The sequence below is a fragment of the Haplochromis burtoni genome, unplaced genomic scaffold, assembly GCF_018398535.1.
Source record: "Haplochromis burtoni strain Fernald_Lab_line unplaced genomic scaffold, NCSU_Asbu1 Contig_192, whole genome shotgun sequence".
In the NCBI taxonomy this organism is placed as follows: domain Eukaryota; kingdom Metazoa; phylum Chordata; class Actinopteri; order Cichliformes; family Cichlidae; genus Haplochromis; species Haplochromis burtoni.
The window spans coordinates 915,981-941,374 of record NW_024582553.1 but is presented as its reverse complement, the minus strand read 5'-3'; the positions used below and the strand labels follow the sequence as shown (position 1 = coordinate 941,374).

At 38.8% G+C, this 25,394-nt stretch overlaps 2 protein-coding genes across 2 annotated transcripts in view; both read right to left on the bottom strand.

Moving 5' to 3' along the window:
• The window catches only part of LOC102292284 (transient receptor potential cation channel subfamily M member 4), a 123,925-nt gene extending 109,428 nt beyond the window's left edge, over positions 1 to 14,497 (bottom strand). The window contains exons 1-15 of the mRNA XM_042226036.1: positions 14,244 to 14,497; positions 13,195 to 13,256; positions 12,934 to 13,111; positions 12,249 to 12,429; positions 10,568 to 10,737; positions 9,992 to 10,169; positions 9,705 to 9,769; positions 9,375 to 9,614; positions 6,207 to 6,309; positions 5,995 to 6,116; positions 5,191 to 5,487; positions 4,967 to 5,068; positions 4,735 to 4,863; positions 3,678 to 3,807; positions 1,204 to 1,349 (exon numbers count right to left, since the gene is read on the bottom strand). Coding sequence (XP_042081970.1) covers positions 1,204 to 1,349; positions 3,678 to 3,807; positions 4,735 to 4,863; positions 4,967 to 5,068; positions 5,191 to 5,487; positions 5,995 to 6,116; positions 6,207 to 6,309; positions 9,375 to 9,614; positions 9,705 to 9,769; positions 9,992 to 10,169; positions 10,568 to 10,737; positions 12,249 to 12,429; positions 12,934 to 13,111; positions 13,195 to 13,256; positions 14,244 to 14,339 — 2,199 coding nt within the window. The 5' untranslated portion in view covers positions 14,340 to 14,497. The remainder of the gene's footprint in view (positions 1 to 1,203; positions 1,350 to 3,677; positions 3,808 to 4,734; positions 4,864 to 4,966; positions 5,069 to 5,190; positions 5,488 to 5,994; positions 6,117 to 6,206; positions 6,310 to 9,374; positions 9,615 to 9,704; positions 9,770 to 9,991; positions 10,170 to 10,567; positions 10,738 to 12,248; positions 12,430 to 12,933; positions 13,112 to 13,194; positions 13,257 to 14,243) is intronic.
• A 4,548-nt stretch (positions 14,498 to 19,045) lies between these two features.
• Positions 19,046 to 25,394, bottom strand: part of LOC102292908 (transient receptor potential cation channel subfamily M member 4) — a gene marked incomplete in the record, with an annotated part of 17,139 nt that continues 10,790 nt past the window's right edge. Inside the window, 12 exon segments of the mRNA XM_014337861.2 lie at positions 19,046 to 19,864; positions 20,866 to 20,956; positions 22,090 to 22,162; positions 22,253 to 22,385; positions 22,694 to 22,875; positions 22,966 to 23,131; positions 23,226 to 23,400; positions 23,495 to 23,627; positions 23,881 to 23,996; positions 24,394 to 24,626; positions 24,718 to 24,758; positions 24,861 to 24,974. Of these exon segments, the coding sequence (XP_014193347.1) occupies positions 19,833 to 19,864; positions 20,866 to 20,956; positions 22,090 to 22,162; positions 22,253 to 22,385; positions 22,694 to 22,875; positions 22,966 to 23,131; positions 23,226 to 23,400; positions 23,495 to 23,627; positions 23,881 to 23,996; positions 24,394 to 24,626; positions 24,718 to 24,758; positions 24,861 to 24,974 (1,489 nt within the window).

Genomic DNA, 25,394 nt, shown 5'->3' with positions numbered 1-25,394 from the left:
TGACATCTCTCACCTTCTCAACAAAATCCAAAGTGTTCTGGATGTGATGTTCAGAGCTGCCTACCAGTGGGTTGAGGATCAAAGCCAGAAACTTAGAGATGTTAGAGGTGACTGAGTTGATCATACAGACAATCGGCCTTAAAGGTGCACCCTGTTTATGTATCTTCGGTAAACCATACAGACTTGGTGCAGATTCCCCTGGGTACAGCCTGTGGTATGAGGTCCGGTCAATAGCGTTGTCTTGTCCTAACAGCTTCAGGCAATCTATCCCCCTCTTCCTGTAACCACTTCCTGGGTCTCATTTCAGGGGCTCATAAGTATTTTCATCACTGAGCAGTGACAAACTTCTCTCATGATAGTCTTTCTGGTTTAGCAATACTGTGCTCCTACCCTTGTCTGCTGGAAGGATGAGACTGTTGTTGTCTTTACTAAGTGATGCGAGTGCCTTCCTCGTCTCCAAGCTGATGTTGGATGCTGGGGTCTTTGCATTGCTGAGACAGGCTGAAACCTTTCGTCCGTAGTTGCTCTGCTTCCACGTCTGCAATGTTGTTATTTCAGATTGCTGTTTCTGTGGCTATGATAATTTCAGTTATTGTTCAAATGTGTTGTTTATAAGGTTTGAGAAACCTGCAGTCAGCTGAGACTGAGGAAGTCACTTGGATGAGCGACAAAACGTTCCTCCCACTGAAAACGCTACGTCCAGATGAACAGAATCAGGTGTTCACGATTTCCTTACCTGGATGTGCACACGGGTACTTACAGACACACACCATTTGGGCTGCTGCTGCCTCTAAAAATATCTTACATTATCAATACTGTGTGCTGTTCAGTAACTTTGTCATTGTTATTTATGCATATGTTGGTTGTTGCTGTGGTTTCTCTGCTGTTTGGTTTTTTGTTGGTGCTTTTCTTTGTTTGCTTGCTTCTCCCCAAGTTCAATTTCTTTCTTTCTTTTCTTTTCCATTCCCCGGTCTTGTCCGTTATGTTTGTAGTAATCCAAAATAAAGAATATCCTAATTAAGCTCTAATAAAATATTACTATCAAGTGGGCAATTACAGCAAATGCTGGAACACTGTACTTGTGAAGTTTTATTTGGCAATTTTTGGCCTTCAGTGAACAATTCTGATTCTGCAATTCAGCTAAACTGTCATACAGGACAGGGAAAAAAAACATGAAAGAAAGAGGTTAAAAATCGAACACACCTGTACGCCATCATTACTGAAGAAAAGCCGAGCGTCAGCACTCACACCCATCTGAAGACAAGTGCTGCCACCCCAGACAGGAGACTTCCTAATTAGCAGGGTGAAGGATCGGCGTTCATCACTCCGATAGCAAGAGCTGAAAATATCTGAGGTAAAGTGGACACAAGACATGGCATTCAATTTTATTTATATAGTGCCAGTTTACAAGAATAGTCATGTAAAGGTGCTTTATGTCGTATAGTAAAGACCCTATATTAACACAAAGAAAACCCCAACTTGTAACTCCCTATGAGCAAGTACTCTGAAATCTTTAAGAAATGATGGGGCCAATTTTTTAAAGCTCTTGTATGTAAGGAGAAGGATTTAATTCTGGGTTTAACAGGGAGCCAATGAAGAGAACCTATGAGAGACATGCACTCTTTTAGTATTCCTTTTCAGTACCCTCATTGCAGCATTTTGAATAAACTGAAGGGTTTTTATGGAGCTTTTAGGACAACCTGATAATAATTACAATAGTCCAACACAGAAGGAAATCAACCAATCAGTCAATCAATTTATTTATAGGCACTTTTAAAAAGCAACACAGGTTGACCAAAGTAAACCAAACACACACAGAAAGAACTAAACAAAAATCAGTCACAATTATAAGCTAGGGAGTAAATATACGTTTTCAAATGTCCTAACTTGAAGAGGCAGACTGTTCCAAAGGTTAGGAACACAAATCGCAAAGGCCCAGTCTCCTCTGTGTTTTAACCTGCTTCTGCTATCAGCTGACTTTAGATTTCTGTTTGGAGTATTTTTAGTTAAAAGATCAGAGAGGTGCGAGGGAGCTAATCCATTTAGAGACTTAAAAACAACAAATAAAATCTTCAATTCATGAACATACTGGAAGCCAGTGTAAATGACCCAAGACTAGGAGAAATATGGTCACCTTTACATGTGCCTGTCAAGAGTAGAGAGTTGTAGTGAACAAGCTGAAGATGAGAGAGTAGAGCCTGGCTAATGCCAAAATAAAGACTGAGACTGTAGACAAGCCTGGATAAAATAAATGCGTTAATCATTCATGCATATTTGTTCAATACAAACATGCAATTAAAAGCATATGCTGGTAAAAAAATGTGCAATACATGCACAGTTGCCATTAGAAAAGCCAAAGCTGATCACTTTGTTATAGAGACTTCAAACAATCTCTAAAACCTCTTTACATTTATGAAAACAATGGCACAGCGCTTCCCCCATGCCCTTATAAACACTTGCGTCATATTTATGAGAAGGCTGACATGCTTGGTTGTTTTAATGAACATTTTGTAATATCTGGCACACTGCTGAAGAAAGTAAATATTTCTTATGAGCATTCCTCAGCTGCATTCTCTGATAATTCTGTGGCCGACCACTCCTTTACTTTAAGCGTGGTGAGAGCATCAGATGTGCTCAAAGACTTTAAACTTTTGGATACTAGAAAGTATCCAAAAGTTTAAAGTCTGCTGATTTTCTAATCAGCAGGTCCAAACAATTTGGAGCCTTAATTTTTGAAGTTAGCTGTTGATTTTATCGCCCCATTAGTTACTTTTCTTGTTAATCTTTTTTGGATACAACTGAAATTCTAAAGGAATTTCTCTTGAGTTCTTGAGTTCTAGCAACCACAGAGACGAGTCCATTGTCAGAGAATATAAGAAGATCATTTATAACCTGCAATTATCCTGTTTCTGTTCAAAGATGATTAATAGAGATGGGATAATCATATTTAACATCAAAGAATGAATTAATGGTGGGAAATATTTGAACACACTTGTAGGAATGGGGACTAATAAATGCTCAGCTGAAGTACAAATATATATCTGCAGTATTCAACATAGATGTACATAATTACATATGTGAAATGGTTATGAACCTTTATATTTTCTCAAATGGTTAAAATTAAATAACTTCAAATTTTATGTATTCATTAAAAATGTAAGAAATATTCAGCTCAAGAGACATGTGACTCTTTCAATCTGGCTACACTGCAGAAAAGAAAGCAGGAGTTGTTTTTATTTTCTTATGTTCATCACTTTATGGAGGGATTTTACAGAACATAAAACACTTTTTCCAGGCTAAATGAAGATCTTCAAAGTGTTTGAGATGCCATTTCCTCTCCAGCTCTCCAAGTTATCTGCTTTAAGCTACATATTTGAGACTTATATTAAAGAGTCAAACACTTCTCTCCCACACCTCTGTGAGAGTCAGGTTTAAGTAGCTGCTCTGTACTCTAGCATTGAAGAAGATGACATTAGAGGAACTATATCCTTAAACTTAGTTACAGCACATTCAAAAAGATATTTACTGTAATGAAATGTTTCGTTACTATTGTGTAAAGTGTTAGATAGGTTTTGCTACAATTGTGTTACATCAGCTGTTAAAAGGAAAATTCAAAGGACACTTCATGAAACTTTTATGAAAGTAGATAACAAATATTGTCTCTTCTAATGTCTCACCATGTGCCAGGTTCTCAAACCTCTGGGCCAGCTCTTTCATGGAGAGTTTGGTTTCATTCTCTACCTCAAGTTTGGACAGTTCTCTGAGTATTTTACTGCCACCAAGAGCACTCAGGACTGCCTCACCTGCCTGGAAAGTAAAGCAAAGACACAGGTGCAAAAAGTAAATTCATTGTATCTAATACTGTCTGCATTATTATCTCAGTTCGTTCTGTTGAAGTAGTCTAACTGGTACAGCACACACAGACAATCATTAACACATTTACCTGCTGCATGAAGTCTAAGTGGCAATTTGCTTAAAGGGACTATATATATGCATTTTAGATTTATAGTTCTACTGCGATTTTTCACAAGATCTACTGCAAGCTGGAGTAGAACCTGCAGCATCTCGTGTACTAGTTCATGCCCAACTACGTAACATTTACAGAGGCTGCAGGCTTAAAAAAAGGATTATCATCACTAGCTGCTAACTCTGATCACAAAGTTGCAGTGTGTAAGAAAACATCTACTCAACAGTTGCTGCCATATTAATTTAAAAACTAAATGCTTAAATCTAGTGAGTTCAGAATTGAATTTGATTATTTTATAGTTATTATTTGCTTTTAGATTAAGATTTAACATTGTGATATGTCATATGTTATCATATGATTTACATTTAATATAATCAATGCTTAGATCATAAAATAATCATTAACAACACATTGTAATTAACGGCACACATGTAACAAATAGCACTAGCTGCATCTCATTCTCACAAATGTCCAATATCGCTTAACTTCACCTAAAAACTACGATTTCACTCAAATAACAAATTCAAATAATCTATTTATCCATTCATACACCAAGGACTCTGTCAGACATACTGTAAATCTGTATAAGATGATTTTTCAATTCCTTTTTTTCTTCTGTTAACTATGAAGTAATCGCCTCATAACCCTTTAGAAAGGCACAACTCCAGAACTATTAACACTGGAGACACCAGTTGTATCTTGACTGTGGCTTTTAAACCAGCTGAACACAAGTAGAACATTTTTTAAATTTGTCGCAGAGCTTTTACCATCTCCCAGAAGAAAATTGCCATCTCACTGCGGTTTTGCAATACCGCCCAGAGGAAAAGCGAAGCCCAGGGATCGGGGCAGGGCAGGTCCTGATACTTGCAATGTCCACGCAGAACCTTACTGGCACGCTTTGATGAATGAAGAAATAATACTTATTACCAGGTCAACCATGAAAAAGAGATCCTATAACCACAAGAACAGTGTGTGCATATTCTGAAAGGTTCAGAGTACCCTCAGAGCTGTCCCTTTGGATGAAGTGAACTCTAATCTCAAAGTGTGATAGTAGAAAGGCTGGCAGACATCACCCATTAACAGCTCCAGGACCCTTGACACCTGAGGAAACACGTGGGTGGGACAATAAGCACAACAGTGTCAGATGTTCTTCACATTCTTTATTGATCTATTTAAGCATAATTAATGAAAAAGGATAGAATCTCTTTGATTCCCAAACTTACCTCAAAAAGGGTGACCTCCTTCACTGGTCCATCCTGATTGTTATCTTTCAACAATCTTGTAGATGAATTCTGTTTTTCTGATGGTGAGTGACGCTCCACTATTGCCAGCCGCTCTGCTAGGCACTGTTGTAGTAGCTGATAGAGCAAGGTCCCATCTGGCACAGAGCGATAAAGGGTTTCCAGCCTGCCAAAAGTTAGGTACTCCAGGATGTTCAAGCCATTCTCAATGAAAAGCCGAACAAACTGGGGCTTGTCATTGATCAATGCATCCGTCATTGAGTCCTCCAAATCTTCATACTGTTTAATTGGAGGAAGAAGATCATATTTAAGACAGGTCAACATTTTTTATAATAATAATAATGGATTGGATTTATATAGCGCTTTTCAAGGCACCCAAAGCACTTTACAATGCCACTATTCATTCACTCTCACATTCACACACTGGTGGAGGCAAGCTACAGTTGTAGCCACAGCTGCCCTGGGGCAGACTGACAGAAGCGAGGCTGCCATATCGCGCCAACGGCCCCTCTGGCCAACACCAGTAGGCAAGTAGGGTAAAGTGTCTTGCCCAAGGACACAACGACCAGGACAGAGAGCCCAGGGATCGAACCAGCGACCTTCCGGTTACAGATGCGATTCCCAACCCCCTGAGCCACGGTCGCCCAATATTGCCAAATATTCCTCCATAAATCAGATTTGACAAATAAATCAGTGATTTATTTGTCAAAAGTGTTACAATAGACTGTATAGTGTGATGTTTTGTATGAATTCTTCTTTCAGTGTGATGTCTTTTTCCCTCCTCACCTTCCACTGGATGTCGCCATTGAAGAGTTCAGTCTTGGCAATGTCAACCCTGTTCCACGTTACTGCTAGTTTCAGCTCATCAGTATAAGGGTTGGCATCAGCTGATAAATGTTGCTTACTTGCTGAAAAACATAAAGACAACACAAAAATCAAAATAAGGACTAAAAGTGCATGTTGCTGCTATGTTGTAAAATTACAGTCTACTTACATACCTCCCACGAGTGTTTTAAGCAGGACTGTGTCAAAGTCATTTGGACTCTCGTGCTCTCCTTGGTAGACTGTAATCAAATGTCTGTTCTGGTAAATGTTCAAAGCCTGGAGACAGAAGATGGGAAAAGGGAACAGGAATGACAGAGACATGATCACAAATTATTTTTTTTTGGAAAAAGATTAAATTGCACAGCCTGTGTGTTCTGATTAGGCAGGATAAATTCCTAGTATGACAGATAAGCTAATCAACACACACTCTAATACTATCATACTCTGGATTTAGTTTAAAAACAAGCTCAAAGCTTGCCAAATCTGAGTTTCCTGTTTGAGTTTAGTGTGCACGTGAGCAGGGAAACAATATTGTCAGCTGTTCACGTACATGAAACTCAGATTTCAGTCTCAGAGTTTATTGCTAAAATCAGAGAAAGAATACTTAACTAAAGGCGGCACTTTTATTGCCTGGAGAAACAAACTAAAAACAAAACAAATGTATACTAAAGAAACCAACAAAACATGAACTAGAACTAAGAAACTCCTGGTCATTAGTGGCTTGACCTGAGGACATGGAACTACACACGACCCACAGCAACGTAGAGGTTGCGACAACAAACAGGGGAAGACTTAAATACACAGGCAGGGTAATGAGAGGCTGGAGAACAGGTAAAAACACAGGTGGGACTAACCAGACAAAACAAGACAAAGGGAAGCAAAACTGAACACACTAACACAGGACGCGACACTGTCAAAGTAAAATATGATGTATGATGTATGGCGGCCTTGACACTGAGACATGACTGATGGGATATGAAACGTGGAACACAGGGAGGACACCGTGACTGAAACTAGAAGCTAAAAGCAACAAACATAACATGAACAGAAAATAACAATAATCAAGGAGTACAAATCAAACACAAAACCAAGTGCCGTGACAGGAACAGGGTGTCGACACCTGATAAGTCAACAACGTGCCACACAGGTAATGTTGACTCATCTCAGCTAAGGCAAATTTTTACAGCTTTATTTTATTACTCACATTTTCCCCTCTGAGTGTGAAGGAAAGGTAGAACCAGAAAATTCAACTTAAAGAAACATTTAAAAAGCAAATTAATAATAATCAATGTCCTCCACCTGTCCACTTTCCTGAAATTTTATTAAGGGCACACTGCACACCATGCTAAGAAATGACTGTGACTGAGTGTCCACTATGTTTATTAGTCACTAACATTCTCCGTTTGGCCAAAGGGTGGGGAAGAGTGGCGCAGGTTTCTGGGCTTCAGTCCAAAGCAATTTCTGATGTCTTAACTAGACAAAGGATCTAATGGCTCCGGGGCAGAGGCTCACAAGAGGTCGACTGAGTATCTTAAAGTCTGCGCCCCCCCCTCTGCATAACACAGCAGACAACGCATCATTTTCCTGTTCACCCCCATCAGTTTGTTCTTCTCCTTATGTGCTATTACAAGCTGCTCTGTAGGCCCTGAAAGTCAAGGCTGACCTGGCCTTTCTATGATTTTTCTATGATTTCTGTGACTAACAATTCATGTACAGTCATCAAAACTCTACAGGTATCACAGATAAGCTTTTGATATCCCACAAGTAAAGTTTACTGAACAGAAAGTTAAATGTTGATTGATGATGGTTGATATGCTTTCAAAATAGTTAGAAGTTTTTCCTTCCAGTAAAGGAGATACAGGTGCAGTAGCCAGAGTACTGCTGGAAGAATTCATCCCACGGCTGGAAACTCCAAACTGAGACTGGCTGCTGATCAGAAATCTTCAGAGACCCAGCAGGAAGCAGGGACCAGTCCATGCACAGTTGACAACCCAGACTAGGGGTTAGGGTTAGGGATTTTGGGGTCACTTAATTAAGGGATTCTACTTGGCCTGAAACATGCTTTGAGCATCCAAAGAACTTTTACATTTAGAGCTAAATGTGATTGATTGTTTTGTTTTTCACAATGCCATCACTGATGTGGGGACAGTAAATGATCATTGTAAAGGCCTTTGGGATGCTTTAAACTGTTTTAAACAAACTGATTACCTTACAAAAGTAAAGATCACAAAGCACTGTATAGAAAGAAAATGCTGATCTATCACTCTGCTGTAAAATTTAGATCAGTAGTGTTTGATGTATGGTGGCTGTGTGGAAACACGTGGCTACGTTGGAGTTTTATCCCAGACTTTGAAAGGTACTAATAACAAAGTTAGATGTTCTGTTGTATCCATTTGTCCACAGGTTCAGTCATATCCACTGCCCCTGATGGCAAACATCTGGACATGGTAAAATAGAACGGCACAAAGGAGTGTGTGCGATGTTTGGTGATGCGTGTGCACCTTCATCCCTAGCAATACCACTGATAATGGTTCTTTTACAGAAACAGTTACTGAACTGGAAACATTGGCGGATGGATTTAATGATCAGATTTGATAAACACGCCTCACACTGAACCGCTTCCTTATCTTAAATCTTCTTTCCTTTGTATAATTACTAATAGTGAAGGTCAATATGACCTGGAGTAGCCTGCTCAACTATGTTATCTGCTGACTGTATGAGGCCAGCACCGGAGAAAGATAGTGGCAGCAACAGCGCAGGTGAGAAAAAAACAGTCGCAACTGCAGACTTTATTAACTGAAAATTGCACTACACCATCTTTGAAAATGGTCAGACTGGACTGCAAATGAGTGAAAAAGCAGCCTGAATACCCCGTTTCATGTTTCTAAAACACATTGAACACAAATGCATTCATTTATTGTAAACAGTACTTTTTAAGGCTATTAGATTTTGCTTTTGGGCTAGTGCTGATTGATCAGTTGCATTGATAAGCTTGCATATATGATTTGGTTCTATAAAAACAACTTTCACAGCTTGTGAGTGAATTAACTTTTTGTCACTGTGGTGAAACAAATAGCAGCCTGAAGTTTCAACAATTTGTAACAAATTGAGAAAGTAATTTTAGTAAATTACTACACTAAAAAATATAATGTGAATAAACTTGGAATTGTGATCCTGACACACTGACAGTAAGATCAAGCTAAACACTAAGATTTAGTTCTGAATATCAGTGCTAAAATACACAACAGTCTAGTCTGTAGTTGATAAATATGCAGAGACAGAAAGTGTTTCCTCCAGCTCATCTGCAGAGTAAATGCAGTGCATCTGTTCTCAGCACTCACCTGCTCAACTAGTTTGTCGGTCTGTGCCTCTGAAGGAAAATGCTTCTTAAACCGTTCTGCCACTCTGTCTTTGAGATCCACCTTGGGAGCTTTAAGAGCCTCACTGTTGCCTTCACCAGAGGACGGCACAGCTGGAGCTGAAGACAGGTTCTCCAAGATATCACTCAGGAAATCAGCCAAGCCTCCTGAGCCAGCCAGAACCAGCCAGGGGATGCAGCTTTTTAAAGAGAGATCCATTCTCTGACAGACATTACAAAAACCATGAAAGAAACATTCACACAATTTAAATAGTAAGTCACAATTAATGTTGTGATAATGAGCAGACTTTACCTTCAGCATGTCTGTTTCCCCTGATATCAGCATACAAAGGACAGGGATTTCAATGCTGCCACTTCCTTTAAAAAGATACAACAATTTTTAGCATCTTCCAATCTTGATCAAATGTTTTTGTTAAATTAAGCACAAATAACTCTCAATTAACTTTAGCTAAAAAAAAAAATGAGTGGAAAATATTGGGCTGACAACGTGTTATCAGTATTCAGATAAAACTTCGCTTAAGCTCCCTCATAATCCGTAATATAATATTTTACTTTAAAGTTTATGGTACCATCTCTGACCCCATATGCCTGTGCGCTGATGGGAAATGTATTCCTCCAGTCTGGCTCTGAACTCTGTTTCTCCTCCTCTGCGGCCCACACTACCATCGTCCACCAGCAGAAAGGCCTGGTAGTTGTTATCCAGGGAGCAGGAGTTCTGTGATGCGTTTGGGGCATTGTACTTTGCAGGAAAGCTCCCCTGCAGAAGCAGAAAACCGGGTATACTAGTGTTTCTTTATTTATATGTGTTTCAATAGAAGATGCAAATACAGTCTTGTCCCAAGACTATGGAAATAATAATAATAATAATAATGGATTGAATTTATATAAAATAAATAATAAATAAATAATAATAAATAAAGCATGGTAAGCATGGATTTACCTTACTTTGAGCACTAAAATCCACACAATCTTAGTCATTTAAAATTGGGACACATAAAAGGCTGTTTGTATTAATTATAAGCAACTAAAACAAAAAAACACAATTAAAAAGACAAATATAAATCAAATCTTTAAGTGAGCTTTTTGGACAATAAAGGTGAACATGATATATTTTAATGCTTTGAAAAATGTTTAAATGTGTAATGTCTGTACTACCTGAGGTTTGACCAGCTGCTCTCGCTTTTCCACGAGGCCCCACGGAGCAATGCCCAACGCTACCACCTTGTTGAGGGACACTGAAGATGCTGCAGCTGCATGATCTCTCACCGCCTGTCCAACACACCTGCCAACATCTTCATGCAGGCCTGTAGTTAGGATCCATGCACCTGGGGGAAACAGATAAATGGTAAATGGCCTGGTTCAACCTGTATACTACGTAGATTACTGTGACATGTCACTAAATGTTTCCCCATTTGTGGAAAAAGTTGGAATGCAGTGTAAAATGTAAAAGTGAAAATCACAATTGGTGCACAAAAATTAAGGCCAGGGTCCAGGGAGTAACATAGTATGCTTTATTAGACCTTATAATCCACTGCGCAATCATTACTGCTTCCATCTTGGTGTCTTGAGTGCTAGGGGAGGAAACTACTTTACTGGGAACATCAGGTAGGCACTATTTGTCTTAAGTGTATTTCATTTTATGCCCACAACATCTCCAACAACAACACCTGTCATGCCAGGTGTGTTCCAGGAGGCATAGTGTCTTCTGGCCACAAGATGGGGTCTGGCCAGAGATAAGCTGTTATTATCTCTGTTGGAAGGAGCAGTTTGTGATCAAGGTCTACCTGCACGTCCAGGGTCAAGGAGGGTTGTGCATACTCTTGCTGATAACGTCACCAGACATTCTCCTGCTCTCACAACGGAAATTATGTTTGGCAGTTCAGACATTGGATGAGTGAGTGCATTGCTGGCAGATCCAGCCTCCAGGTGTAAAGGCCTGGAGATAGGCTGGTGTAGCAGCTGATAAAGGAGATGCCTCAGAATTACCGGAGTTTGGTAGAGAGCACACATAGGACCTTCTCTTCCCTACTGATGTTTTGGTTTGTTGAATGGACATCATAGCTGGCTGTGAGTCTGCTTCCTTCCATTTCCCAGATATCCTTCCAGGTGAGCTTACTGTGTTCCAGGTTAGCCTGTTGGAATGTGAGTTTGCTTCTGTGGATCCTTTTACTTTGTATTGGTGTCGGACCTGCTCAATTACCAGCTTTCTTCTCTGGTGTATGAAGCCTTGTGCCACATTGGTCAACTTGTCCCATATCCATGTTTTGATTTTTCCTGTAGAGGTAACTGAAAACTATAGCTCTACACCGAGAAAAGATTTTGCTTGCTGCATGGCCTCTGATGGAGTCCTTTTCCTTCCAGTGGCCAGTGCGGGAGCAGATGCTCAGATTGCTGCATTTAAGCCGTACCCAGGCTCATGTTTAGCTTTGTTTTGATGCACTTGTACTTTTCAGTGAGGCTGGGTAAAATTGTGTACAATTGCTACTTTAATGCACTATCGCAATTTTATGTGACTGCATTAAGACAACTTGTATATCTTGATGCATGCTCAATTATCCAGGTAAGGAAGCGTTTTCGAAGCTCAAAATGCTACGTCCAGATGAACAGAATCTGCTTTTTGGGGCAACTTTTTTAAAATCAGTTTTAAAATCTAGAAACTAAGTTCAGGTAAGGCATGTGTTGAGAGTATTTTAGACATTTTATATGGCATAAGGAACTGTGTTGAAAATATGATGGCATCTGCTAACCAACAATAAAATATTTCAGCAAACAGCTCACAGAAATTCCAATCATACTGTTAACATCATAGATGAGTTTGTAATGCATAAAGTTTTACCTGTGCTTTGTGACGCTTTCACCAGTCCCTGTCTGAGGACCTCCCGTACCCAGGTCTTTATCTGTGTCCTGCTATTTCCACCCACAACAGAAACAACCAGGTTGGGTAGAGGAAGACGCCAATGGGTTGTCAATATGTTGTACACCACCGAAGGCTCAGTGCTCCATGACAGGCGCAGGAACTAAGTTTACAGATTTGATGAATTAAAGGAAACAAGCACATGTCAACAATGCCCAACGACTTGTACATTAATGAACTGTGATCTAGTATTAAAGCTAAAAAGATGCCTCAGTTGTTTGAACCTTTAATTTGTAATTAAAACTTAGAAAATAAAAATGACACTCGAAAGAGTGACCCAAAAGAGCCCAGAATCATTTTTACTGTCTGGCAAACTATTCGAAAGTCGATGTTTAAAAAAAAAAGGGTGTAAAGTGGCAGTGATACCTGTGTCAACATTGAGTTCTTATGGGTTTTAATCTTGTCACTTTATCTGTACTGACTTTGTTTACTCAGGTGTAGCAGTAGTAGGTTGAAGGTCAGGAAAACTACTGGCTACCAGAGCTTCGGATTTATCTTGATTTTTATTTAACCCACCTTTACGAGAATTTTCCTTTAATAACGTGCTCACATTTTCAAAAACTGTAGAGATAAAGCGTTATGGGACAAAATGAAGAAAAAAACCCACATAGCTGTGCCTCTTGCTGGCTCCTGCAAACTGCACCTCTCCAAAGGCATCAGTTGGTTGTTCAGAGGAGTGCTGCACACTTTTCCACTGGTTCACGATGGCTGTGCTGAAATAGTCTCCAACAGCCACAGAGGCATGGTCATCTCTCGCAGCCCCGCACTGACACAATGCACCATTACTGAGAGAGGTGGAAGCATAAAACGTCACCAAGAAAACTTAAAATACAGACATGTCACTATCAAAAGGCTGAGGTCACAGTACCTGAAGGAATCTTCTACAAAAGTGCTGCACACTCGTTTCTTGATGATTTTGGGGAAGCAACTCTGAAAGGATTTTTAAAATGTTGTTAAATAGTGACAAACATCTACATATTTCTTAGTTTAACATAGTTTAACAGTGAGTCTGTGTATGCACATATTCTGTAGTAGAACAACACAACCCACAAGCCAAAAAACATATTTTTCTATTAAGCTTTTGAATTAGCCTTGGTCTTTACGTCTACTGATTGCTGTCTTTAACAATCTCAATGTTTTTCTTCCCTTACTTGAACAATTATTTTTCCCAAATATATGTTGATCATAATTATTTGTAGTGCATATATTTCTTTCTGTGATAAGTAGCCTTTTTTCAGTGTTCAGGCTGCAAAAATAGCAGGTGTCAGTGTGGAGACGAGTGTGAGAAATCTTTTTAAACCTTAATACAACTATAGCACACTTGCTTTGAAAGCTTCATTGTTTCACAAAAGCTTTGCTTTACTCATCGCTAATGTGAACGCATCACCTCACCAGCTAAATGGAATGGAATGCAGCCATCATCAACGTTATTAGTAAACATGATGAAGTGCTTAACTACATGCTTATGTTTAGGATGCTGTATGTAGACTAGTAGACATAAGTGTGCTTTCCATTTTTTTCTGTTAAGTAACAGTCAGTGAACTGCTATAGAAATGTTGCACTGAACCTGTTTCTACTTATTAAAGCTTGTTTTACGGCCAGCCAGTTAGACAAGTTTTGTATCAACAAATTGCAGCTGAAATAGTAGATGTTTGTTCACCGGCACGTTTACAAAGCTTGTTGTGCATAGTTTTCCAAGAAGTTTGTGGATACGACCTGTGGACACATTCACTGTTACTTGGAACTTCATTGTGAGGATTTTTTTCAAGTATAGCTTGCACTTTAAAAAAAAAAATCTTTAAATGTAGGGTTTTTTTGTTGGTTCTTTACTTTGTCTTTTGTTTTGTTTTCTTTTGTCCGACATGCCACCATGATATCGTAACAGCAGCTGAAAGATTTTAGCGAAAGCTGACTTACCTGGCTCTTCTCAGTCTGGCAGATAATGTCTGTGTTGTTATCTCTACCGGCTTCTTCTATTCTCCCTCCTTCTACGTTTGCTCCAGTGTCATTCATGCTTCCCTTTCAGTCGAGCTCAGTGAGAAATGTGTGCAGAAGAACTAAAAGTGACTTTTTCTGACCATACTTCACCTTGTGGCTTACTGCTGAAACCCTATTCCCTGCCACTAACGTCTCTCAGTGTCCACAATAAAAGTAGGTGCAGCCAGCACTAAGGTATGGGTGTGGTTTCACAGAGGCAAACAGTTCCTCTAAACTCTGAAAACAGGAAAAGCCAGTCAAAACCACAAACTACTCAGACACAGAGTCTGAGCTGGTGTAGTGTTTATTCCAATCCTTCCTCATCACCTTACCTGGTCACTGGCATCTCACGTGAGGAAACTGAACACCCTCAATGACACATTTAGACACCACTGTAGCAAACTGACAGCTCAGCATACTTAGGTTCTCTAATTGTTATTAGAAACTAAAAATATAACACATTTGCAACAGAGACTGTTAGTTATGCGTCTCTGTGGTGCTCATTCCCACAAGAAGTAAAAGCCAGAGATTTGCCTGCAATAATCATGCAAAGGCAAATATATTTGTTTTAAAGGCCAATTTCAGTCAGAAAATTATTACTAGAATTATTATTCAGCTGAAAGTTAGCCCAATATGTGCATGGATTCCACTTGCTTAAGCATAACTTCATAAAGACGAAGTTATGCTCTTCTATAAGAGGCTCCTCTGTTCTCCACTTGTTGCCTGTATTAATGGCACCTGTTTGAACCCGTTATCAGTATAAAAGACAACTGTCCACAATCTCAAACAGTCACACTCCGAACTCCACTATGGCCAAGACTAAAGAACTGTCAAAGGACACCAGAAACAAAATTGTAGACTTGCACCAGTCAGGGAAGAAGAATCTGCAATAAGTAAGCAGCTTGGTGTGAAGAAATCAACTATGGGAGCAATTATTAGAAAATGAAAGACATACTGATAATCCCTCTTGATCTGGGGCTCCATGCAGGATCTCATCACATGGGGTCAAAATGATCACAAGAACGATGAGCAAAAAGCCCAGAACCACACAGGGGGAACTAATGAATGACCTGCAGAGAGCTGAGACCAAAGTAGCAAAGGCTACCATCAGTAACACACCACGCCACCAGGGACTCAAATCCTGCAGTGCCAGATGTGTTCCCCTGCCAGTACATGTCCAGACCCGTCTGAAGTTTGCTAGAGAGCATTTGAATGATCCATAAGAGGATTGGGAGAATGTCGTATGATCAGATGAAACCAAAATAGAACTTTTTGATAAAAACTCTACTTGTTGTTTTTGGAGGAGAAAGAATGCTGAGTGGCATCCAAAGAACACCATACCTACTGTGAAGCATGCGGGTAGAAACGTCATGCTTTGCGGCTGTTTTTCTGCAAAGGGACAAGGACGACTGATCTGTGTAAAGCAAAGAATGAATGGGGCCATGTATCGTGAGATTTTGAGTGAAAACCTCCTCACATTAGCAAGGGGGTTGAAGATGAAACATGGCTGGGTCTTTCAGCATGACAATGATCCCATACAAACTGCCCGGGTAATGAAGGAGTGGCTTGGTAAGAAGCATTTCAAGGTCCTGGAGTGGCCTAGCCAGTTTTCAGATGTTAATCCCATAGAAAATCTTTGGAGGGAGTTGAAAGTCTGTTGCCCAGCGACAGCCCCAAAACATCACTGCTCTTGAGGGGATCTGTACGGAGGAATGGGCCAAAATACCAGAAACAGTGTGTGAAAACTTACAGAAAACGTTTGACCCCTGTCATTGCCAACAAAGGGTATATAACAAAGTATTGAGATGAACTTTTGTTATTGACAAAGTACTTATTTTCCACCATAATTAGCAAATAAATTCTTTAAAAAAATCAAACAATGTGATTTTCTTTTTTCTCATTTTGTCTCTCATATTTGAGGTATACCTATGATGAAAATTACAGGTCTCTAATCTTTCTAAGTGGGAGAACTTGCACAACTAGTGGCTGACTAAACAGGTTTTTGTCCCACTATATATCGCAGGCTTTAAACCTGCAGTACTGAGGATCATTAAAACTACATATAAACACCACACACTTGATCCTATTGTATATCATATTTAAATATTGACACAATTATAAAATAAGTTTGACTAATTTGACTAAACACTACGATCTAGTGTTTATCATCACTCATCATACAAAGATCTAGAGATATTTGGTTGCCAGTAGATGGAAACTCAGGAATGGCATTATCATTATGATTTGGCAGCATTTGAGTTTAATTGGCTTTGTCCCAGTATCATTTCTGGGCCACGTTCACATATAGCTACTCATTTATTATAAAACTTTAAAAGGAAAGCATATCACAGCTGAATTTGTGTGACCGGTGGAACATCCTGAATCATAAACAGTAACACTCATTTAGTGTGGTAACAGCACCACCCGGTGGCAAACCTGTAAATAAAACCAGTGAAATTTGGTAGAGGATGAAACGTTTTGAATTTGAGTGATTAAAACCAGACATTAAAAAAAAACATTTATGGCACATTATGTCCAAACAAGTGCGTTAAAACACAAGTACATTGTATTAAAGAATGTTGTGATTTTGCAACGGCAAAACACCGCCCATTAACTGTTGCACAACCCCTGACACCTGAGGAAACAGTGGGTGGGACAATAAGCACAAGGCTACTGGTTTTTCTTCACATTCTCTCTGGATAAGCAAAACTTATGAGAAAGGACATCAGCGCATCAGTCATTGAGTCCTCCAAATTTTCATACTGTTTGATTGGAGGAAGAAGGTCAGGTTTTAGGATAGGTTAATACTTTAATCAAAACATTCTGTAAATCAGAGTTAAACAATTTTATCTATCAAAAGTGGTTCAATAGACTGCACGTCATTCATTTAATTCACAGTATTTCTTTCAGCGTAACATCTGTGTAACATCATTTTCCCTCCTCACCCTCCAATGGATGTCTCCATTGAAGAGTTCACTCTTGGCAATGTCAACCCTGTTCCACGTTACTGCTAACTTCAGCTGATGCACGCTGCTTACTTGCTGAAAAACACAAACGCGACACCAAAATCAAAATTAGGATAAAAAGTGCATGTTGTAAGATTACAGTCTACTTATATGTACCTCCCACGAGTGTTTTAAAAAGCAGGACTGTAATGGCAGAAATAAAGAGATTTACAGAAAAATTGTGCTTTAATGTTCCCACTGTAAGCATTTGTGATCTGATTAAATATCAGCCTTCACTGACAGATGATATCTTCCTGACAGCCACATTAGACAACGTTTTATCAGGGTCTTACTACCTTATTGTTAGTACATGTTGGGACAAAATAAACTGCCTGGAGCTGAGCTGAACCCAGGCCTGATCTGGTTTGAATCCATGATCCTCGTGTTTTGTATCTGTCCTGTCATGCAAGTGGACTCTAAAATAATTTGCTGATATGTTACAGAGATGCCTTCTGGGTCGTCCCACTGAAACTGATTTAGAGGATTTTCAGTGGAAAATATGTTGTGTTTTAGACAAAATTTTCGACACTGTGCTTTTCAAAACATACTTCAATGTCATGTAATGACTGAATGTCAGTCTGTGAACAAATTTTAACGTGCATTGTAGTCAAAACAAAGACTGTCTGCAGCTGCACAAAAAAATAAAGTTCTGTAAAAATCAGTTTAGCCTTGATTCACTCAGATAATCAGAAAATCTCAAAGATCTGGGTTTTTCCTCATGTGTGAATGATTACAACATCATAAATGATTATGTGTCTAAAGCTTCATTTAAACAGTGATTCCTAAAATACCATACGGTAAAAGTTTCAGAGGAACTACCTGACAGTCTGACAACTAATTAATGACCACAGTTAGAAAGATCAAGTCTACAGTTCTATAGTCTACTATTTCTGACTTGATTACCATCTCCATCCTTATATATTGTAAGTTTACTCAATTTACAAAATTTGCTCATCTTTTCACTTTGTTATGAATGAGGAATTGATTCAGAGCGTCAGCCACCTGTTTCCCCATGTGCATGTATTATCTCAGTCAGCACACACCGGGTGAACTAGTTCGTCAGTCTGTGGTTTAGAAGGAAAATGCTTCTTAAAATGTTCCTCTACTTTGTCTTTAAGATCCATGCTGGGCCCTTCTTCACCGTCGCCCTCCCCAGGAGACTGCACAGGTGGAGCTGGAGACAGGTTGTCCAAGACATCACTCGGGAAATCAGCCAAGCCTCCTGAACCAGCCAGCAGCAGCCATGGAAAAGGCAGTGTTTTGTTTTTAATACATTTGCAAGAATTTCAAGCAAACTTTTTTCACTTTGTAATTATAAAGTATGTAATTAGGATGCGTAGAATTGTGAGATGAAAAATTAATTGAATCCATTTTGGAACAAGGCTGTAACTTGTGAATACTTTCCAGCTGAACTGTAGGTTTCTGTGCATGTGTCTGCATGTTTAAGTGTGTCTGTGAATGGCTGATTTCATGGTGGCTGCAATGAAGAAAAGCAAGTATATCAGCATTCTAAGAACTGGAGTGTGTCCTGTTGCAACGCAATGTTTCCTGCTCCAAAAAACAGGCATCCGGATTGTGTAGACATTAATAAATAATGCTGGCAATAATTCAGTCCAACCCAACAGCCTCAGGTCAGTGGCTCAGGGTTTTACTGACCCAAATATACTTTTAATGATTTGTGAAAAACAAAAGCTTGTTTTATTAAAACTGTTAGTGCAATGTAATTAGTGTATTTTATTCATGCTTATGAATGTTACTAAAGCAATTTGTGACAACAATCTGAGCTCAGTCTTGGATACAGCTCCACCTTTTTATCTATACACATGTGGGCAATGGAAGACTCTGGTTCTAAGTTAAACTATTTAAATGGTGACAACAGAGTTACGGACCAAACAAAACATTAAAGCAAAAGAAATGCTTGGAGAATTTTTATAACTGTTATTCGCTTTACACAATTAATTATTACAACCCTATTTCATGCATCAATTTATTCTAGCTGGAATACTGTAAAAGCAAATAAATCAATCCTTGAAGATTGTTGAACTACAGTTATTATTTTGTACTTATCATCAAAATGAATCGTTATACTGTATGAAAGTTATTTGAAAAGAATAAAAATGCAGACATCCAAATACATTTGTATGTACATTTGCATACAAATATTGGGCACTTTTAATGTAACTGAAAAAGTATTAATGTGTTCCTACTGTAACTGGTTATAGACGCTATCACATCATATCAAATAAAATGTAAAACATTGCATGTCTTTAAAACATGTTTTACAGCATTAATTGTATCAAGTCGCACGCACGCACACACGCACAGACATAAAGTGTCTTGCATTGGCTGGATAAAATGTTTTCTCTTTTCAGTGCAGTGTTTATATGCTTTGGGAAACCAAGTCCAGTGAGAATCAAGGTGGTGGGCTGGATAGAAGTTCTCAAGAGAGAGTGTTCTCCAATTGTTTTTTTTCCTGAACTTGAGCAAAGTGAAGGTGTCCTCTTTGATTTAAGGTATCCTTAAATTAAGCTGAGCTGGAAGAGGAGGCAAATGCATCTGTAGAGAGGAACAGGTAGAGTAAGATGAGTGAGAGGGACAAATTTTAGCAAAAAGAAAAAAGCAAACTTTTTTTTAGAAAGCAGTACATTACGAATTGACTTTTAGACAGTGCGTTACTACTCAAAGTACAGCACACCTCATTCATCCATTCACACAGGCACTTTTTTTCTATACCTTGGTGCTTTCTATCTCATATTAATACACAATGCTAACACATTGGACAGCAAGTCAGGATTTAGTATCTTGCTGAAGAATAGCTGGGGGGGGGGGGCTTTCTAATGTTTTGGGTCTATAACATTTTTCTATCATTACTTTATTATGGATTAGGTGCAAAAATTGTTAAGTGTGGATAATTAAGCAATAGATCGATGCAATAGCAAATTGTGCCTGAACAGCAAGTGGAGAGTAATAGATGAGATGAAGAAATGGAAGGAAGCAGAGAGTCAAAGAGTGATTCACGAACACAAACAGAGCCGAGTTTATTCCTCAGTTTTGTTGCCTTTTGGTTCTAAGCGCTGTAACCAATCTCGGCATTTTATTATTATCTCATAACACTTGTTTAATCCGCTACCATCTCTGCTATGGACTTCACAGTCTACAGTCTCAGATCAACACAGCCCTGCCCTCCAGCACTATCAGCAGCAACCCCTCAACAGCAACACTGTACCCATCAGGTAAAACAGACTACGATTGCTCTCTATTGTCCCCACCTGATGACAGTGATATAGTATGATGCGATTCCATTTTAGATTCTTGATGAATGTGGGTTCTTGTTCTTCAGCCTGCTTCTATATGCCCCTTTTTAACTTTGAGCACCCACCCCTTTAAACATCTCTGCACGGCCCTGGATCGGACTACCAGTCTTGTGGTTAGCAGATTACCTGCTCTACCACTTGAGCTACAGCCACTTAGTAGTCAAGCAAGCTATGTAAATGAAGAGTGGCTTTTCAACATGCAGGCTGTTATGCAAGCATGATTTCATAACTGCTAGTAAATACCTCGTAATGGTGGAGGTCGAGGAGGTTTAAATGTGCTTCCTTGTGATAAAGTATCCACAACCCAGCTGAGTGCACTGGAGCAGTACTCCATCTGAGAAGAAAAAGCAGAAGATCATGAAACTATATGTTAGAAAAGATTCATTCTTAAACCTCAATGAAAAGCACCTGAAAAAAAAAAAGGAGGACTTTTTTTCTTTATAGATGTGTTCAGGTTGTCTGTTCACTCCATGTCTTAACTTTGTGTCTATAAAAATTCTAAAGACAGATTATTTACTGTTAATTAAATATTATGCAGTAAGACACTTAAAGCAATACTTTAACACTTTTACTACATAGAGAGTAAGATTACTTTTTAAGGTGGACGTTACTTTATTGCCCTCCATAGGACAAAATATTTTTAAAACAGGAAACTTCTTAATCAAAGACAGACCATTTAAAAAAAAAAAAAAAAAAAACGTCTGACTTTGATACCACTCATATCCACCCGTTAAACATTTGTCCAGCCCAGCTTATCACATCTTCCTGAGAACCACCCTATTCATTTATGTCCTCTCTAATAGGCATTTGTTTTTGGTCTATAGCTTTTGGCTTATTTGAGCTACAGTATTAAGTCTTGATGTACTAAATAGAGAACGTCCTGGGCTTCCCATTGATATCTCATGTGTTTGTGTGGTATCTTTTAGCTTCAAAGAGGTAAGAAATCACAAAAAAGTTCAATGGTAAGATTCTTTTTTCTTCAGTTGTCAGGAAGATATAAAGACTGGAAGCAAATTAAATACAGTTAGCCTAGCTCCATCTAGTGACTAAAAAAGAAATCTCATTTTAAAAAGACCACAGTGATGTAAGTCAATTCATGAATTGTTGGCTCTGACGTATCCTAATCTTAAGCTATGCTTAAAAACATTCTGACTGACACAACAGCTTTTTCCCCATAATCAGTACTTCTTGCTTTTCTCCAAAACATAAAATTTCTTACTACAGAGGTGCTTAAGATCAGCCACACTAAATCCAAATAAAACTGTCTTTGTACTAAATAGTAGGTGTTTTCCCTATATTCTACCATCCTGTTATTATACCAGTCAAAACAAGTCTGCAATTCAATGCTTTAACCTTTATCTAGAATACTGAACTGGCTGAACCAATGTGCTCTTTCACAGCAGCTCCACATATGTATCACGAATGACTCAAATGGTACAAAATGATAAGTTGGAGCTTCGGTTTTACCTGATTCTCCAGAGACCGTAGCCTGTGTTCGAAGTCTCTGCTTTCACTCAGATGTTTAAGCACACCATCTACCCTATATAAACAAAGATACATTTACTTCAGTATGATGGAGTCACACAGTAATAAATAATGCTGCTACAGTGGAGGATGAAGGTGTGCTCACTTGGCAGACATCCGTTTGAGCCTTTCTGAGTCGCTGCTTTTCTGGATCTTGTTTCGAGCAGTCAGGAAGTCTTCCTTCTGAATCGTTTCCCACGTTGATAATCGGTTCGCTGCCTTTGCTTCCAAGTCTAACACTGATAGTACAGACCAAGGGTTGAAATGATTACCTTTCAACTCACTTTTCATGCTTTCATCACTGCTGAACTGAGGTCAGTGAGCAAGAAAATTATTTAGATGCTTCCATTTTAAGTAAGCAACTAAAATAAAAACAATTAATTAAAAAAAAAAATACAGTCACTGATTAAAAAACTCAAAGATAATAGAACTATGGAACTGAGGCTTCCTGATTCAGCATGTGTAATGGACAATAACTTTAATACATTAGCAGTATTAATTATTTTATTATATTAATAAAATCCACGACTTCTGATCCAATACTGACCAAAGTGGTGGATCTTTACAGAGGGCACTTTGCGGATGACCCTCTTAATAAAGAGGTTGATGTGTGAGAGGATAATGAAAGGCGGAGCCAAAGAAGGACGGGAGTGGTACTCGACAATCAGGTTGTAACGCTGGAACTTCCAGTAGGTGTCACTGTGTTCCTGCACTTTAGAGAAAGTGTAGCTGTGTGGATACAAGCAGATCAGAGCCACTGAGTCAAACCATTCAGTATGTGAACGCACCTTCAGATATAATAAAAGACTTGTTCTTTACCTAAACATGGCAATAAGCAGGTTGATGAGCAGGATGTTGGTGACCAGGAGATATACGACTAGCAGAATCACTACCAGCCAGTTACTCTCATGAGTTCTACACGGCTCTTCACCGCTCTCAATCAAAGTCACATTGTGTGTACAGTTGATATCCCAGTCCTTGCCCACTGCAACAAAACAGACATAAAGGAGAAAGTTAAGAAAGTTTTACAGTAGCATTCAATTTTCTTATTTTTATGCCACTTGCACAAACACATGTACCATCCATCTCTTCCACAGGGATCTGTCCAAAGATGTGCAAGTATGGCCTGTAGAAAACTCTCCGAAAAATGCGATTCAGGTTTGGATCGTAGGAATAGATCAGAGCCTGATTGGCAACTCCATAAGCCATGAGCCACACACCCAGGAAGAAGAGGAAGAAGAAGACATCCTTCATCTGAACAAGAGGAGGAAATTGTCATTTTGTTTCTGACATTATATTATTAAAAGTCTATAATTGGTATATTGCCAACTGATGGTAACTTTCTCACCATCTTTCCTACAATGATGATTTTTGGTCCCAGCTGCTTGTGAATGGCAAAAATGTGAATGAGGCGAAGGGTGAAGACCATGTAGTCCAAACACAGGACATCCCGTCCAAATTCATATGACCAGTGGAACATCCTGAAATACAAGCACAGTAAAGCTGAATCAGTGTGAAAGCAGCACCACCTGGTGGCAAAGCTGCAAATTAACTAAAGACCCGGAAATGAAAATTATTTTATAGAACACTTAAGACATCCAAATATGAACCAAGGACAATGTTTTTACAAATGTTACAATCTGCAATGACAAAGCCTCATTCAAAAATATTACTGTAGAAAAAAAATAAATTTGAATTGATCATTTCTATTATTTTTTTATTTCTTGTCCATACCTGCAGATTAGTCCTATAATGAACAGGCTGATGGCAGTGAGGTCACATTTATTCCACAGATCCTTAATGTAGAGTCTGAACCTTTGACGCCAAGTCATCGTCCCCAAAAAAATGGTCTTGATGAAGAAGACAAATGACTTTACAGATCCATAAAAAACAACAAATAAAACTCAACTATACCTAGGTGACATGTATCCAAATACAGATGAGCACTTTCCATTTACTGTCACTATGTAAAGTGAGTAAAATCTGACAGGATAAGATTTTAATTTGTGATATTTTTTTTTTAGTGTTTGTTTAATCACATAAAATCAGTGACGAATAAAAAAAAAAAAATTTGCTTATTTATTTTAATGTCAATCTTGAATCTAAGGCTTTTGACACAGGAGCATGTAACCACTGTGTCGCAATGGCACTTTGGGGATAGTTCATTATATATTATATTTGGGGATAGTTATTACATTCATAAATAAAAATAATAAAGTTCTAAGTAAGATGTCTCTCTTCACTCACCTGTCGGATCTCCTCACAAACGATGGTGAATACCCAGAAGTACAACACACACTCAGCAGCACCTGGGCCTGAGGGTGGTGGGGGCTCAAAATCCACCAACAGCACGTAGGCAAAAAGCAAGAGAAACAGGAAGTACATCAGGACGTTGCCCAAAAAGGAGGTGACCGGTGCAAACCAGAACTGACGCCAGCGTGACACTATGAATGGACGCTGTGGTGGTTGGTAAGGTACACCTGTATCAAGGATTATAAATACAGATTAACAGGTGACTAAAATGACAGCATGTGGAGACAAGAATCAGATGACTCTTTAAACAGGACTCACCTTTAATGGCATCACTCTTGTGAACGTCTGAGTCAACTTCACTGGTGTAAGAAAACATTTTTAATTCATTAGTAGACCTAAGACATAAAAAACAAACTGATGTTCTATGGACGAACACTGAAGAGTGCAAGTAGAAATATTACTGCTGTTTGATGTCAGAGAAAGAGAAGACGGTGGTCCCATAAAGGTTGTCAGAGTCCTGAGCCACTGCATCCTCATTGGGAATTTCCTCCTCCTCCAGCTGATTGTCTTGTGTCCTTTGAGGTGGAATATATAGAAAATTTTTACACACACACACACACACACACACACACACACACACACACACACACACACACACATATGGAAGAGGACCAGAGTCAGGCTGTAATTTGGACATGGGACTGTGATAAGATCACCGGATTTTCTCTTTATGTTGGTAGACAGATGCCGACTGCTAATGTTGTTTCGTCTTTTGTTTTTTTGTGAGAATAATAGTCATTTAAAGAATGCTCATTTACAATGAGTGGTGATTTAGATTATAAATCATATGACTTTGAAGCCAATATTGATCTAGAAGGGAATGTGCTTAACACAATTAATGAGACATGTGAATATTATATGGAGGACCAATTTAGAGATAACGTTGATATAAGTAATATATTTTCTTTAATTGCTTTTAATGGCTGTGGCTACAA